General features: G+C 47.9%; 1 protein-coding gene and 2 long non-coding RNA genes across 60 annotated transcripts in view; 2 read left to right on the top strand and 1 right to left on the bottom strand.

Annotated features, from left to right (window-relative positions):
* The window catches only part of LOC118382693 (myotubularin-related protein 4-like), a 125,222-nt gene that overhangs the window by 69,012 nt on the left and 39,887 nt on the right, over positions 1–16,323 (bottom strand). For all 7 annotated transcript variants that reach the window (XM_052529310.1, XM_052529307.1, XM_052529308.1 and 4 more), the window contains 3 exons: positions 11,501–11,667; positions 10,064–10,160; positions 3,292–3,405 (listed from right to left, as the gene is read on the bottom strand). In XM_052529310.1, coding sequence (XP_052385270.1) covers positions 3,292–3,405; positions 10,064–10,160; positions 11,501–11,667 — 378 coding nt within the window. The remainder of the gene's footprint in view (positions 1–3,291; positions 3,406–10,063; positions 10,161–11,500; positions 11,668–16,323) is intronic.
* On the top strand, positions 3,402–5,408 carry LOC127933040 (uncharacterized). Of its 50 annotated transcripts, none has more exons than XR_008146911.1 (7): positions 3,402–3,548; positions 3,580–3,672; positions 3,797–4,169; positions 4,387–4,647; positions 4,742–4,803; positions 4,836–4,960; positions 5,067–5,400. It is a non-coding gene; the product is annotated as an uncharacterized LOC127933040 (long non-coding RNA). The 50 variants fall into 50 exon arrangements; XR_008146923.1 differs by having other exon boundaries at positions 5,098–5,400; XR_008146937.1 differs by having other exon boundaries at positions 4,836–4,929; positions 5,005–5,400.
* LOC127933043 (uncharacterized) lies at positions 15,072–16,266 on the top strand. Of its 3 annotated transcripts, none has more exons than XR_008146951.1 (3): positions 15,072–15,372; positions 15,911–15,994; positions 16,247–16,266. It is a non-coding gene; the product is annotated as an uncharacterized LOC127933043 (long non-coding RNA). The 3 variants fall into 3 exon arrangements; XR_008146950.1 differs by having other exon boundaries at positions 16,163–16,247; XR_008146949.1 differs by lacking the exon at positions 16,247–16,266 and adding an exon at positions 16,037–16,121.

Raw genomic sequence — 16,323 nt, forward strand, 5'->3', positions numbered from 1 at the left:
TGTGTGTGTGTAGTATGGTGTGTGTGTGTGTGTGTGTAGTATGGTGTGTGTGTGTAGTAGTATGGTGTGTGTGTATAGTGTGTAGTAGCGGGTGAGTGTAGTAGTGTGTGTGTGAGTGTAGTATGGTGTGTGTGTGTGTGTGTGTAGTAGTATGGTGTGTGTGTATAGTGTGTAGTAGCGTGTGTGTAGAGTATGGTGTGTGTGTGTAGGTGTAGTAGCGTGTGTGTAGAGTATAGTGTGTGTGTGTAGGTGTAGTAGCGTGTGTGTAGAGTATGGTGTGTGTGTGTAGGTGTAGTAGCGTGTGTGTAGAGTATAGTGTGTGTGTGTAGGTGTAGTAGCGTGTGAGTGTAGTAGCGTGTGTGTAGAGTATGGTGTGTGTGTATAGTGTGTAGTCGTGTGTGTAGAGTATGGTGTGTGTGTGTAGGTGTAGTTGTGTGTGTAGAGTATGGTGTGTGTGTGTAGGTGTAGTCGTGTGTGTAGAGTATGGTGTGTGTGTGTAGGTGTAGTAGCGTGTGTGTAGAGTATGGTGTGTGTGTATAGTGTGTAGTAGCGTGTGTGTAGAGTATGGTGTGTGTGTAGTCGTGTGTGTAGTAGTATGGTGTGTGTGTAGGTGTAGTCATGTGTGTAGAGTATGGTGTGTGTGTAGTCGTGTGTGTAGAGTATGGTGTGTGTGTGTGTGTGTAGAGTATGGTGTGTGTGTGTGTAGAGTATGGTGTGTGTGTGTGTGTGTGTGTGTGTGTGTGTGTGTGTGTGTGTAGAGTATGGTGTGTGTGTAGTCGTGTGTAGTCATGTGTGTAGAGTATGGTGTAGGTGTAGGCGTGTGTGTAGAGTATGGTGTGTGTGTGTGTAGGTGTAGTCGTGTGTGAAGGCTCCTTGCTGTCCCCAGTCCACCTGACTGTGCTGCTGCTCCAGTTTCAACTGTTCTGCCTTATTATTATTCGACCATGCTGGTCATTTATGAACATTTGAACATCTTGGTCATGTTCTGTTATAATCTCTACCCGGCACAGCCAGAAGAGGACTGGCCACCCCACATAGCCCGGTTCCTCTCTAGGTTTCTTCCTAGGTTTTGGCCTTTCTAGGGAGTTTTTCCTAGCCACCGTGCTTTTACACCTGCATTGTTTGCTGTTTGGGGTTTTAGGCTGGGTTTCTGTACAGCACTTTGAGATATCAGCTGATGTACGAAGGGCTATATAAATAAATTTGATTTGATTTGATTTGATTTGTGTAGAGTATGGTGTGTGTGTGTATAGTGTGTAGTAGTGTGTGTGTAGAGTGTGGTGTGTGTGTGTGTAGGTGTAGTCGTGTGTGTAGAGTATGGGGTGTGTGTGTATAGTGTGTAGTAGCGTGTGTGTAGAGTATGGTGTGTGTGTGTAGATGTAGTCGTGTGTGTAGAGTATGGGGTGTGTGTGTGTAGATGTAGTCGTGTGTGTAGAGTATGGTGTGTGTGTGTGTAGATGTAGTCGTGTGTGTAGAGTATGGTGTGTGTGTGTAGATGTAGTCGTGTGTGTAGAGTATGGGGTGTGTGTGTAGAGTATGGTGTAGGTGTAGTCGTGTGTGTAGAGTATGGTGTGTGTGTGTGTAGATGTAGTCGTGTGTGTAGAGTATGGTGTGTGTGTGTGTAGATGTAGTCGTGTGTGTAGAGTATGGTGTGTGTGTGTGTAGATGTAGTCGTGTGTGTAGAGTATGGTGTGTGTGTGTGTAGATGTAGTCGTGTGTGTAGAGTATGGTGTGTGTGTGTAGATGTAGTCGTGTGTGTAGAGTATGGTGTGTGTGTGTGTAGATGTAGTCGTGTGTGTAGAGTATGGTGTGTGTGTAGAGTATGGTGTGTGTGTGTAGATGTAGTCGTGTGTGTAGAGTATGGTGTGTGTGTGTAGGTGTAGTCGTGTGTGTAGAGTATGGGTGTGTGTGTGAGTATGGTGTAGGTGTAGTCGTGTGTGTAGAGTATGGTGTGTGTGTGTGTAGATGTAGTCGTGTGTGTAGAGTATGGTGTGTGTGTGTGTAGATGTAGTCGTGTGTGTAGAGTATGGTGTGTGTGTGTGTAGATGTAGTCGTGTGTGTAGAGTATGGTGTGTGTGTGTGTAGGTGTAGTCGTGTGTGTAGAGTATGGTGTGTGTGTGTAGATGTAGTCGTGTGTGTAGAGTATGGTGTGTGTGTGTGTAGATGTAGTCGTGTGTGTAGAGTATGGTGTGTGTGTGTAGAGTATGGTGTGTGTGTGTAGATGTAGTCGTGTGTGTAGAGTATGGTGTGTGTTGTAGGTGTAGTCGTGTGTGTAGAGTATGGGGTGTGTGTGTAGAGTATGGTGTAGGTGTAGTCGTGTGTGTAGAGTATGGTGTGTGTGTGTGTAGATGTAGTCGTGTGTGTAGAGTATGGTGTGTGTGTGTAGATGTAGTCGTGTGTGTAGAGTATGGTGTGTGTGTGTGTAGATGTAGTCGTGTGTGTAGAGTATGGTGTGTGTGTGTGTGTGTAGGTGTAGTCGTGTGTGTAGAGTATGGTGTGTGTGTGTAGGTGTAGTCGTGTGTGTAGAGTATGGTGTGTGTGTGTAGATGTAGTCGTGTGTGTAGAGTATGGTGTGTGTGTTAGGTGTAGTCGTGTGTGTAGAGTATGGTGTGTGTGTGTAGGTGTAGTCGTGTGTGTAGAGTATGGTGTGTGTGTGTGTAGATGTAGTCGTGTGTGTAGAGTATGGTGTGTGTGTAGGTGTAGTCGTGTGTGTAGAGTATGGTGTGTGTGTGTGTGTGTAGGTGTAGTCGTGTGTGTAGAGTGTGGTGTGTGTGTGTGTAGATGTGGTCGTGTGTGTAGAGTATGGTGTGTGTGTGTGTAGATGTAGTCGTGTGTGTAGAGTATGGTGTGTGTGTGTGTGTGTAGATGTAGTCGTGTGTGTAGAGTATGGGGTGTGTGTGTGTGTGTAGATGTAGTCGTGTGTGTAGAGTATGGTGTGTGTGTGTGTAGGTGTAGTCGTGTGTGTAGAGTATGGTGTGTGTGTGTGTAGATGTAGTCGTGTGTGTAGAGTATGGTGTGTGTGTGTGTAGATGTAGTCGTGTGTGTAGAGTATGGTGTGTGTGTGTGTGTAGATGTAGTCGTGTGTGTAGAGTATGGTGTGTGTGTGTGTAGATGTAGTCGTGTGTGTAGAGTATGGTGTGTGTGTGTGTAGATGTAGTCGTGTGTGTAGAGTATGGTGTGTGTGTGTGTAGATGTAGTCGTGTGTGTAGAGTATGGTGTGTGTGTGTGTAGATGTAGTCGTGTGTGTAGAGTATGGTGTGTGTGTGTGTAGATGTAGTCGTGTGTACCTACCTATAGACGACCACAGGGATTCTGTTGGAGGATCTGAAGGAACCAACACTCTCCAGCTCCTTGTCTGTGATCCACACTGGGACCAGCAGCTGCTGGGGATAGCTGGAGCACAGCCTGGCAGGAGAGGAGAGAGGTTAGGATATAGACACCAGGAGAGGAGAGAGGTTAGGATATAGACACCAGGAGAGGAGAGAGGTTAGGATATAGACACCAGGAGAGGAGAGAGGTTAGGATATAGACACCAGGAGAGGAGAGAGGTTAGGAATTAGACACCAGGAGAGGAGAGAGGTTAGGATATAGACACCAGGAGAGGAGAGAGGTTAGGATATAGACACCAGGAGAGGAGACAGGTTAGGATATATATACCAGGAGAGGAGAGAGGTTAGGATATAGACACCAGGAGAGGAGAGAGGTTAGGATATAGACACCAGGAGAGGAGAGAGGTTAGGATATAGACACCAGGAGAGGAGAGAGGTTAGGATATAGACACCAGGAGAGGAGAGAGGTTAGGATATAGACACCAGGAGAGGAGAGAGGTTAGGATATAGACACCAGGAGAGGAGAGAGGTTAGGATATATATACCAGGAGAGGAGAGAGGTTAGGATATAGACACCAGGAGAGGAGAGAGGTTAGGATATAGACACCAGGAGAGGAGAGAGGTTAGGATATAGACACCAGGAGAGGAGACAGGTTAGGATATATACACAGTGAAGAGGAGAGAGGTTAGGATATATACACCAGGAGAGGAGAGAGGTTAGGATATAGACACCAGGAGAGGAGAGAGGTTAGGATATAGACACCAGGAGAGGAGAGAGGTTAGGATATAGACACCAGGAGAGGAGAGAGGTTAGGATATAGACACCAGGAGAGGAGAGAGGTTAGGATATAGACACCAGGAGAGGAGAGAGGTTAGGATATAGACACCAGGAGAGGAGACAGGTTAGGATATAGACACCAGGAGAGGAGAGAGGTTAGGATATAGACACCAGGAGAGGAGAGAGGTTAGGATATAGACACCAGGAGAGGAGAGAGGTTAGGATATAGACACCAGGAGAGGAGAGAGGTTAGGATATATACACCAGGAGAGGAGAGAGGTTAGGATATATATACCAGGAGAGGAGAGAGGTTAGGATATATATACCAGGAGAGGAGAGAGGTTAGGATATAGACACCAGGAGAGGAGACAGGTTAGGATATATATACCAGGAGAGGAGACAGGTTAGGATATATATACCAGCACAGTCTGGCAGGAGAGGAGAGAGGTTAGGATATAGACACCAGGAGAGGAGAGAGGTTAGGATATAGACACCAGGAGAGGAGACAGGTTAGGATATATATACCAGGAGAGGAGACAGGTTAGGATATATATACCAGGAGAGGAGACAGGTTAGGATATATACACAGTGAAGAGGAGAGAGGTTAGGATATATACACCGGGAGAGGAGAGAGGTTAGGATATAGACACCAGGAGAGGAGACAGGTTAGGATATAGACACCAGGAGAGGAGAGAGGTTAGGATATATACACAGGGAAGAGGAGAGAGGTTAGGATATATACACAGTGAAGAGGAGAGAGGTTAGGATATATACACCAGGAGAGGAGAGAGGTTAGGATATAGACACCAGGAGAGGAGAGAGGTTAGGATATATATACCAGGAGAGGAGAGAGGTTAGGATATATATACCAGCACAGTCTGGCAGGAGAGGAGAGAGGTTAGGATATATATACCAGGAGAGGAGAGAGGTTAGGATATAGACACCAGGAGAGGAGAGAGGTTAGGATATAGACACCAGGAGAGGAGAGAGGTTAGGATATAGACACCAGGAGAGGAGAGAGGTTAGGATATAGACACCAGGAGAGGAGAGAGGTTAGGATATAGACACCAGGAGAGGAGAGAGGTTAGGATATAGACACCAGGAGAGGAGAGAGGTTAGGATATAGACACCAGGAGAGGAGACAGGTTAGGATATATACACCAGGAGAGGAGAGAGGTTAGGATATAGACACCAGGAGAGGAGACAGGTTAGGATATATACACCAGGAGAGGAGAGAGGTTAGGATATAGACACCAGGAGAGGAGAGAGGTTAGGATATAGACACCAGGAGAGGAGAGATCCTCTTCACTGGTTAGACTGATATAGACACCAGGAGAGGAGAGAGGTTAGGATATAGACACCAGGAGAGGAGAGAACTCTGGTTAGGATATATACACAGTGAAGAGGAGACTCTGGGATGCTGTCCTTCTCCACAGAGTTGCAAAGAAAAAGTAATATCTAAAACTGGCCAATAGAAAGAAAAGATTAAGATGGGAAAAGAACAGACACTGGACAGAGGAACTCTGCCTAGAAGGACAGCATCCCAGAGTCGCCTCTTCACTGTTGACGTTGAGACTGGACAGAGGAACTCTGCCTAGAAGGCCAGCATCCCAGAGTCTCCTCTTCACTGTTGACGTTGAGACTGGACAGAGGAACTCTGCCTAGAAGGACAGCATCCCAGAGTCTCCTCTTCACTGTTGAGACTGGACAGAGGAACTCTGCCTAGAAGGACAGCATCCTCTTCACTGTTGACGTTGAGACTGGACAGAGGAACTCTGCCTAGAAGGCCAGCATCCCAGAGTCTCCTCTTCACTGTTGACGTTGAGACTGGACAGAGGAACTCTGCCTAGAAGGACAGCATCCCAGAGTCTCCTCTTCACTGTTGAGACTGGACAGAGGAACTCTGCCTAGAAGGCCAGCATCCTCTTCACTGTTGACGTTGACACTGGACAGAGGAACTCTGCCTAGAAGGACAACATCCAGGAGTCTCCTCTTCACTGTTGACGTTGAGACTGGACAGAGGAACTCTGCCTAGAAGGCCAGCATCCCAGAGTCTCCTCTTCACTGTTGAGACGTGGACAGAGGAACTCTGCCTAGAAGGCCAACATCCCAGAGTCACCTCTTCACTGTTGACGTTGAGACTGGACAGAGGAACTCTGCCTAGAAGGACAGCATCCCGGAGTCTCCTCTTCACTGTTGACGTTGAGACTGGACAGAGGAACTCTGCCTAGAAGGACAGCATCCCAGAGTCTCCTCTTCACTGTTGACGTTGAGACTGGACAGAGGAACTCTGCCTAGAAGGCCAGCATCCCAGAGTCAACTCTTCACTGTTGACGTTGAGACTGGACAGAGGAACTCTGCCTAGAAGGCCAGCATCCCGGAGTCGCCTCTTCACTGTTGATGTTGAGACTGGTGTTTTGCTGGTACTATTTAATGAAGCTACCAGTTGAGGACTTGTGAGGCGTCTGTTTCTCAAACTAGACACTAATGTACTTGTCCTCTTGTGAACCGGGGCCTCCCACTCCCACTCCTTCTATTCTGGTTAGAGCCAGTTTGTGCTGTTCTGTGAAGGAAGTAGTACACAGCGTTGTACGAGATCTTCAGTTTCTCAGAACAAGAATAGACTGACGAGTTTCAGAAGAAAGTTATTTGTTTCTGGCCATTTTGAGCCTGTAAACGAACCCACAAATACTGATGCTCCAGATACTCAACTAGTCTAAAGAAGGCCAGTTTTATTGCTTCTTTAATCAGGACAACAGTTTTCAGCAGTGCTAACATACTTGCAAAAGGGTTTTCTAAATGATCAATTATCCTTTTAAAGTTATAAACTTGGATTAGCTAACACAACATGCCATTGGAACACAGGAGTGATGGTTGCTGATAATGAACCTCTGTACCTCTATGTAGATAGTCCTTAAACAATTATCTGTTTCCAGCTACAATAGTCATTTACAACATTAACAATGTCTACACTGTATTTCTGATCAATTTCATGTTATTTTAAATGGATGTTTTTTTTTTGTTTGTTTTGCTTTTCTTCCCCCAAAAAACAAGGACATTTCTAAGCGACCCCAAACGTCTGAACGGTAATGTGTCAACACTGACCAGCTCTAAAAGACATTTCTAAGCGACCCCAAACAGTGTGTCAACACTGACCAGCTCTAAAAAACATTTCTAAGCGACCCCAAACAGTGTGTCAACACTGACCAGCTCTAAAAGACATTTCTAAGCGACCCCAAACAGTGTGTCAACACTGACCAGCTCTAAAAGACATTTCTAAGCAACCCCAAACAATGTGTCAACACTGACCAGCTCTAAAAGCCTCGAGATAAATAATAATAAACACAGAAAACAGAAAAGCAGGGTAATTATCATCAAGACTGTCTGACGCCATTTTAGGTGAGAGGGTATTAGAGAGAGGGGTTTTTCCCCCCATTCTCAGATACCCAAAGTGAGATTGTTTTTAAGCATCGCTGGGAGAAATCAGAGATATCCATGAGGCTCTCCCTCAACGCTCAACATCATAGCAAATATGTTTCGAATCTATTTTTGACGATAATCTATTCTGACGGCCCAATACAACACCATCTCCATGCCTCCTCTACTTTGTACTTTACAGGGCATTCAGAAAGTATTCAGACCCCTTGATTTTCCCCCCCACATTTTGTTACATTACAGCCTTATTCTAAAATTGATTCAATTGTTTTTCCCTCACCTGAAATCTCCACACAATAACCCACAACGACAAAGCGAAACCAGGTTTTTAGAAATGTTTGCGGATTTATAAAAATATAACTGAAATTAGACATTTACATAAGTTTTCAGACCCTTGACTCAGTACTTTGTTAGCGATTAAAGTCGCGAGTCTTTTTGGGTATGACGCTACAAGCTTGGCAGATCTGAATTTGGGTATTTTGTCTTCTCAGCAAATCGTCTCAAGCTCTGTCAGGTTGGATGGGGAATGTTGCTGCACAGCCAGTTTAAGGTCTCTCTCTACCAGAGATGTTCGATGGGGTTCAAGTCCAGGCTCTGGCTGGGCCACTCAAGGACATTCAGAGACTCCCTCCCTCCCTACTGTCCTCCCTCTCTCCCTCCCTACTGTCCTCCCTCCCTACTGTCCTCCCTCCCTACTGTCCTCCCTCCCTCCCTCCCTACTGTCCTCCCTCCCTCCCTACTGTCCTCCCTCCCTCCCTACTGTCTGTCCACCCTCATTCTCTCCCTACTGTCCTTCCTCCCTCATTCTCTCCCTACTGTCCTCCCTCCCTCTGTCCTCCCTCCCTCCCTCTCCTCCCTATGTCTGTCCACCCTCCCTTCTCCCCTACTGTCCCTACTGTCCTCCCTCATTCTCCCTCCCTACTGTCCTCCCTCCCTCTCTCTGTCCTCCCTCTGTCCTCCCTCCCTCCCTCTCCCTCCCTACTGTCCTCCCTCCCTCTCTCCCTCCCTACTGTCCCCTCCCTCCCTACTGTCCTCCCTCCCCCTACTGTCCTCCCTCCCTCCCTACTGTCCTCCCTCCCTACTGTCCTCCCCCTCCCCCTCCCTACTGTCCTTCCTCCCTCTCTCCTCCCTGTCCTCATTCCTCCCTACTGTCTCCCTCCCTCCCTACTGTCCTCCCTCCCTCCCTCTCCTCCCTCCCTACTGTCCTCCCCCCTCCCTCCCTACTGTCCTTCCCTCCCTCCCTCCCTCCTCCCTCCTCCCTCCCCTACTGTCCTCCCTCCCTCCCTACTGTCCTCCCTCCCTCCCTACTCCTCTCCCTCCCTCCCTACTGTCCTCCCTCCCTACTGTCCTCCCTCCCTCTCTCCCTCCCTCCCTCTCTCCCTACTGTCCTTCCTCCCTCTCTCCCTCCCTCCCTACTGTCCTCATTCTCTCCCTACTGTCCTCCCTCCCTCCCTACTGTCCTCATTCTCTCCCTACTGTCCTCATTCTCTCCCTACTGTCCTCATTCTCTCCCTACTGTCCTCATTCTCTCCCTACTGTCCTCATTCTCTCCCTACTGTCCTCCATCTCTCCTCCCTCCTTCCCTCCCTCCCTCTCCCCTCCCTCCCTCCCTCCCACAGAGCTGTCACACAGATGATCAAGAGCCAAGTAATGACAGAGAGAGAAGAAGGTCTAAACACCGACTGGCACAGAAAATGCTCTTTGAAATGCTGAGTCATTCTCCCCATCCAGTCTGTTCCGTTAGCTAGTCTGGGACCGTTTGACAGCACAGACAGACCTGCTTAGGAGACTGTGGGCTGGCTAATTAAGGGGGTGGTGCTGTGTCGTACATGATGAGGCAGCAGTTTCATCATAAATCGTCCTGCTCCGCGTTGAGACTGGGGGGGCCGTGTGTCTGTGTGTGTCTGTGTGTGTGTGTGTGTGTGTGTGTGTGTGTGTGTGTGTGTGTGTGTGTCAGTGTGTGTGTGTGTGTGTGTCAGTGTGCGTGTGTGTGTGAGACAGTGTGCGTGTGTGTGTGTGTGTGTGTGTGTGTCAGTGTGTGTGTGTGAGACAGTGTGTGTGTGTGTGTGTGTGTGTGTGTGTGTGTGTGTGTGTGTGAGACAGTGTGTGTCTGTGTCTGTGTGTGTGTGTGTGTGTGTGTGTGTGTGTGTGTGTGTGTGTGTGTGTGTGTGTGTGTGTGTGTGTGTGTGTGTGTGTGTGTGTGTGTGTGTGTGTGTGTGTGTGTGTGTGTGTGTGTGTGTGTGTGTGTCAGTGTCAGTGTCAGTGTGTGTGTGTGTGTGTGTGTGTGTGTGTGTGTGTATGTGTGTGTGTGTGTGTGTGTCAGTGTGTGTGTCAGTGTGTGTGTGTGTGTGAGACAGTGTGCGTGTGTGTGTGTGTCAGTGTGTGTGTGTGTGTCAGTGTGTGTGTGTGTGTCAGTGTGTGTGTGTGTGTCAGTGTGTGTGTGTGTGTGTCAGTGTGTGTGTGTGTCAGTGTGTGTGTGTGTGTCAGTGTGTGTGTGTGTGTGTCAGTGTGTGTGTCGTACTTGTATTTGAGGTTGATGTCAGACACTCTCCAGGCGTTCTGCATGTCAAAGCCCATCCTCTTAACCTCCATCTGCAGCCTCTGACGAACATGGTCACCTACACAGAGAGAGAGAAAGAGGACATGGTCACCTACACAGAGAGAGAGAAAGAGGACATGGTCACCTACACAGAGAGAAAGAGGACATGGTCACCTACACAGAGAGAGAAAGAGGACATGGTCACCTACACAGAGAGAAAGAGGACATGGTCACCTACACAGAGAGAGAAAGAGGACATGGTCACCTACACAGAGAGAGAAAGAGGACATGGTCACCTACACAGAGAGAGAAAGAGGACATGGTCACCTACACAGAGAGAAAGAGGACATGGTCACCTACACAGAGAGAGAAAGAGGACATGGTCACCTACACAGAGAGAGAAAGAGGACATGGTCACCTACACAGAGAGAGAAAGAGGACATGGTCACCTACACAGAGAGAAAAGAGGACATGGTCACCTACACAGAGAGAGAAAGAGGACATGGTCACCTACACAGAGAGAGAAAGAGGACATGGTCACCTACACAGAGAGAGAGAAAGAGGACATGGTCACCTACACAGAGAGAGAGAGGACATGGTCACCTGTCACTGAGGGAAAGGGATGATGTGATATGAACACAAAGGGAACCAGAACCCTCAGTTCATTCATTCTTAAGCACAAAAATCGGTATATTCTCTGTGCTTTACTGTGTGTATCCGCAGGCACACACACACACACACACACACACATACACACACGTTTGTCTGTAAATATCTGTTTGTCTGTTGGGAGTGAAGTGATGAAGGCTATAAACAATTCAGTTCTCTGAGCCGTAAACTCAGAGACAGACAGAGACATACAGAGACAGACAGACCGACAGACAGACCGACAGACAGACAGACAGACAGACAGACAGACAGACAGACAGACAGACAGACAGACAGACAGACAGACAGACAGACAGACAGACAGACAGACCGAGACAGACAGACCGAGACAGACAGACCGAGACAGACAGACAGACCGAGACAGACAGACAGACAGACCGAGACAGACAGACAGACCGAGACAGACAGACAGACAGACCGAGACAGACAGAGACAGACAGACCGAGACAGACAGACCGAGACAGACAGACCGAGACAGACAGACCGAGACAGAGACAGAGACAGACCGAGACAGACAGACAGACAGAGACAGACCGAGACAGAGACAGACCGAGACAGACAGACAGACAGAGACAGACCGAGACAGACAGACAGAGACAGACAGAGACAGACAGACAGACAGACAGACAGACAGACAGACAGACAGACAGACAGACAGACAGACAGAGACAGACCGAGACAGACAGACCGAGACAGACAGACCGAGACAGACAGACCGAGACAGACAGACAGTCTGTGCGTGACTCTGACCTGGTCTACAGAGGTGTAGGTGCTGGTCCTCGTCATCAGTGCTGCTCCCCAGACACCAGGCGTGGTAGGCCAGGGCGAACAGATCCTCCAGCCTGCCAGGGTGGGCTATGGCCCGGTTCAGACGTCTCAGCCACTCCTGGCACTGCTTGAACGTGGAGAAGTGGCATCTGAGGAGATAACAGAACAACAACAAAAAGGACAGGAAGTCAGAGGATGGTCAGGACCTTTAAAAGCATTATCACGGTTTCACCACATTATCACGGTTTCACCCACATTATCGACCATCGCGTGGACAGGAAGACAGAAGTCTTCAGGAAAAAGAAAGCCAGAAGGGGTTTGTTAAATTATTAATAACTCATGGTGTAATTGTGACAACGTACTGGAAGTCCTTTTTCCTTTTGTTTTCCCGATCTGAAATACCTCACCATCAAAATGGCGACCGCATTACCTCCCGAATTTTCTTCAGTCATCATCACTGCCGAGTATATCTCCCCCCCCCCCCGTCCCTCCCCCACTCCCCCATTCCTCAAGTAACTACAATGGACTGTGTGCAAACTGGAAACCGCATATCCTGGGGCAGCATTTATTGTAGCTGGGGACTTTAATTAAGGGAATCTGAGGAAAAACGCTACCTCAATTCTATCAACACATCTACTCTGCTACACGCGCAACACTGCCCCGTTGGAGCTAGAAACACCAGCATTGCTGCCCCGTTGGAGCTAGAAACACCAGCATTACTGCCCCGTTGGAGCTAGAAACACCAGCATTACTGCCCCGTTGGAGCTAGAAACACCAGCATTACTGCCCCGTTGGAGCTAGAAACACCAGCATTACTGCCCCGTTGGAGCTAGAAACACCAGCATTACTGCCCGTTGGAGCTAGAAACACCAGCATTACTTAGCTGGAAACACCAGCATTACTGAGCTAGAAACACCAGCATTACTGCCCCGTTGGAGCTAGAAACACCAGCATTACTGCCCGTTGGAGCTAGAAACACCAGCATTACTGCCCCGTTGGAGCTAGAAACACCAGCATTACTGCCCCGTTGGAGCTAGAAACACCAGCATTACTGCCCAGTTGGAGCTAGAAACACCAGCATTACTGCCCAGTTGGAGCTAGAAACACCAGCATTACTGCCCAGTTGGAGCTAGAAACACCAGCATTACTGCCCGTTGGAGCTAGAAACACCAGCATTACTGCCCGTTGGAGCTAGAAACACCAGCATTACTGCCCCGTTGGAGCTAGAAACACCAGCATTACTGCCCCGTTGGAGCTAGAAACACCAGCATTACTGCCCTGTTGGAGCTAGAAACACCAGCATTACTGCCCTGTTGGAGCTAGAAACACCAGCATTACTGCCCCGTTGGAGCTAGAAACACCAGCATTACTGCCCTGTTGGAGCTAGAAACACCAGCATTACTGCCCCGTTGGAGCTAGAAACACCAGCATTACTGCCCTGTTGGAGCTAGAAACACCAGCATTACTGCCCCGTTGGAGCTAGAAACACCAGCATTACTGCCCTGTTGGAGCTAGAAACACCAGCATTACTGCCCCGTTGGAGCTAGAAACACCAGCATTACTGCCCCGTTGGAGCTAGAAACACCAGCATTACTGCCCTGTTGGAGCTAGAAACACCAGCATTACTGCCCTGTTGGAGCTAGAAACACCAGCATTACTGCCCTGTTGGAGCTAGAAACACCAGCATTACTGCCCAGTTGGAGCTAGAAACACCAGCATTACTGCCCCGTTGGAGCTAGAAACACCAGCATTACTGCCCCGTTGGAGCTAGAAACACCAGCATTACTGCCCCGTTGGAGCTAGAAACACCAGCATTACTGCCCCGTTGGAGCTAGAAACACCAGCATTACTGCCCCGTTGGAGCTAGAAACACCAGCATTACTGCCCCGTTGGAGCTAGAAACACCAGCATTACTGCCCCGTTGGAGCTAGAAACACCAGCATTACTGCCCCGTTGGAGCTAGAAACACCAGCATTACTGCCCCGTTGGAGCTAGAAACACCAGCATTACTGCCCCGTTGGAGCTAGAAACACCAGCATTACTGCCCCGTTGGAGCTAGAAACACCAGCATTACTGCCCTGTTGGAGCTAGAAACACCAGCATTACTGCCCTGTTGGAGCTAGAAACACCAGCATTACTGCCCTGTTGGAGCGAGAAACACCAGCATTACTGCCCTGTTGGAGCGAGAAACACCAGCATTACTGCCCTGTTGGAGCTAGAAACACCAGCATTACTGCCCTGTTGGAGCTAGAAACACCAGCATTACTGCCCTGTTGGAGCGAGAAACACCAGCATTACTGCCCTGTTGGAGCTAGAAACACCAGCATTACTGCCCTGTTGGAGCTAGAAACACCAGCATTACTGCCCTGTTGGAGCTAGAAACACCAGCATTACTGCCCAGTTGGAGCTAGAAACACCAGCATTACTGCCCTGTTGGAGCTAGAAACACCAGCATTACTGCCCAGTTGGAGCTAGAAACACCAGCATTACTGCCCTGTTGGAGCTAGAAACACCAGCATTACTGCCCTGTTGGAGCTAGAAACACCAGCATTACTGCCCTGTTGGAGCTAGAAACACCAGCATTACTGCCCTGTTGGAGCTAGAAACACCAGCATTACTGCCCTGTTGGAGCTAGAAACACCAGCATTACTGCCCTGTTGGAGCTAGAAACACCAGCATTACTGCCCTGTTGGAGCTAGAAACACCAGCATTACTGCCCTGTTGGAGCTAGAAACACCAGCATTACTGCCCTGTTGGAGCTAGAAACACCAGCATTACTGCCCAGTTGGAGCTAGAAACACCAGCATTACTGCCCTGTTGGAGCTAGAAACACCAGCATTACTGCCCTGTTGGAGCTAGAAACACCAGCATTACTGCCCTGTTGGAGCGAGAAACACCAGCATTACTGCCCTGTTGGAGCTAGAAACACCAGCATTACTGCCCTGTTGGAGCTAGAAACACCAGCATTACTGCCCTGTTGGAGCTAGAAACACCAGCATTACTGCCCTGTTGGAGCTAGAAACACCAGCATTACTGCCCCGTTGGAGCTAGAAACACCAGCATTACTGCCCCGTTGGAGCTAGAAACACCAGCATTACTGCTCTGTTGGAGCTAGAAACACCAGCATTACTGCCCTGTTGGAGCTAGAAACACCAGCATTACTGCCCTGTTGGAGCTAGAAACACCAGCATTACTGCTCTGTTGGAGCTAGAAACACCAGCATTACTGCCCCGTTGGAGCTAGAAACACCAGCGTTAAGTGAAGAGGCTTATTCAATATGGTAAAAGGCATCACAATCAAAGACATGGAAATACTTCTGATGTGTGTGTGTCTATGAGAGAGAAAGTGGGCTCTTAGTTCAGTTGAAAACTCAAGTCTTTACAACATCAACATAGCCATCTAAATGTTTTTAGAGCCAAACCAGTTCTTAAGCAAACTTCATGACATCCGTTTTCCAACTCCGAGCAAAAATAACAAAGAGGTCCTTCTCTCAACACACACACACACACACACACACACACACACACACGCACACGCACACGCACACACTATTGCCAAGTCTTCTTGTTTTAGAACTGAGCCTATAAATGCAGTTAAATATTTAAAAAATTGTGTTTTTTTTAAACTGTCAAATCAATCAAACATAAATTTTTAAAATGAATACTATTATGAAAACAAATCTTATTTTAGATTATTTATTTTTTAAACATGATTCATGGGGCAGATAGGTATCTGGCCAGTGTAGTTATCAATCTGACCAATCACCATAGGTATCTGGCCAGTGTAGTTATCAATCTGACCAATCACCATAGGTATCTGGCCAGTGTAGTTATCAATCTGACCAATCACCATAGGTCACTGGCCAGTGTAGTTATCAATCTGACCAATCACCATAGGTATCTGGCCAGTGTAGTTATCAATCACCATAGGTCACTGGCCAGTGTAGTTATCAATCTGACCAATCACCATAGGTATCTGGCCAGTGTAGTTATCAATCTGACCAATCACCATAGGTCATCTGGCCAGTGTAGTTATCAATCTGACCAATCACCATAGGTATCTGGCCAGTGTAGTTATCAATCTGACCAATCACCATAGGTCACTGGCCAGTGTATTTATCAATCTGACCAATCACCATAGGTCACTGGCCAGTGTAGTTATCAATCTGACCAATCACCATAGGTATCTGGCCAGTGTAGTTATCAATCTGACCAATCACCATAGGTATCTGGCCAGTGTATTTATCAATCTGACCAATCACCATAGGTATCTGGCCAGTGTAGTTATCAATCTGACCAATCACCATAGGTCACTGGCCAGTGTAGTTATCAATCTGACCAATCACCATAGGTCACTGGCCAGTGTAGTTATCAATCTGACCAATCACCATAGGTATCTGGCCAGTGTAGTTATCAATCTGACCAATCACCATAGGTATCTGGCCAGTGTAGTTATCAATCTGACCAATCACCATAGGTCACTGGCCAGTGTAGTTATCAATCTGACCAATCACCATAGGTATCTGGCCAGTGTAGTTATCAATCTGACCAATCACCATAGGTCACTGGCCAGTGTATTTATCAATCTGACCAATCACCATAGGTCACTGGCCAGTGTAGTTATCAATCTGACCAATCACCATAGGTATCTGGCCAGTGTAGTTATCAATCTGACCAATCACCATAGGTCACTGGCCAGTGTATTTATCAATCTGACCAATCACCATAGGTATCTGGCCAGTGTAGTTATCAATCTGACCAATCACCATAGGTCACTGGCCAGTGTAGTTATCAATCTCACCAATC

Source organism: Oncorhynchus keta, chromosome 11, assembly GCF_023373465.1.
Source record: "Oncorhynchus keta strain PuntledgeMale-10-30-2019 chromosome 11, Oket_V2, whole genome shotgun sequence".
Classification (NCBI taxonomy): Eukaryota; Metazoa; Chordata; class Actinopteri; order Salmoniformes; family Salmonidae; genus Oncorhynchus; species Oncorhynchus keta.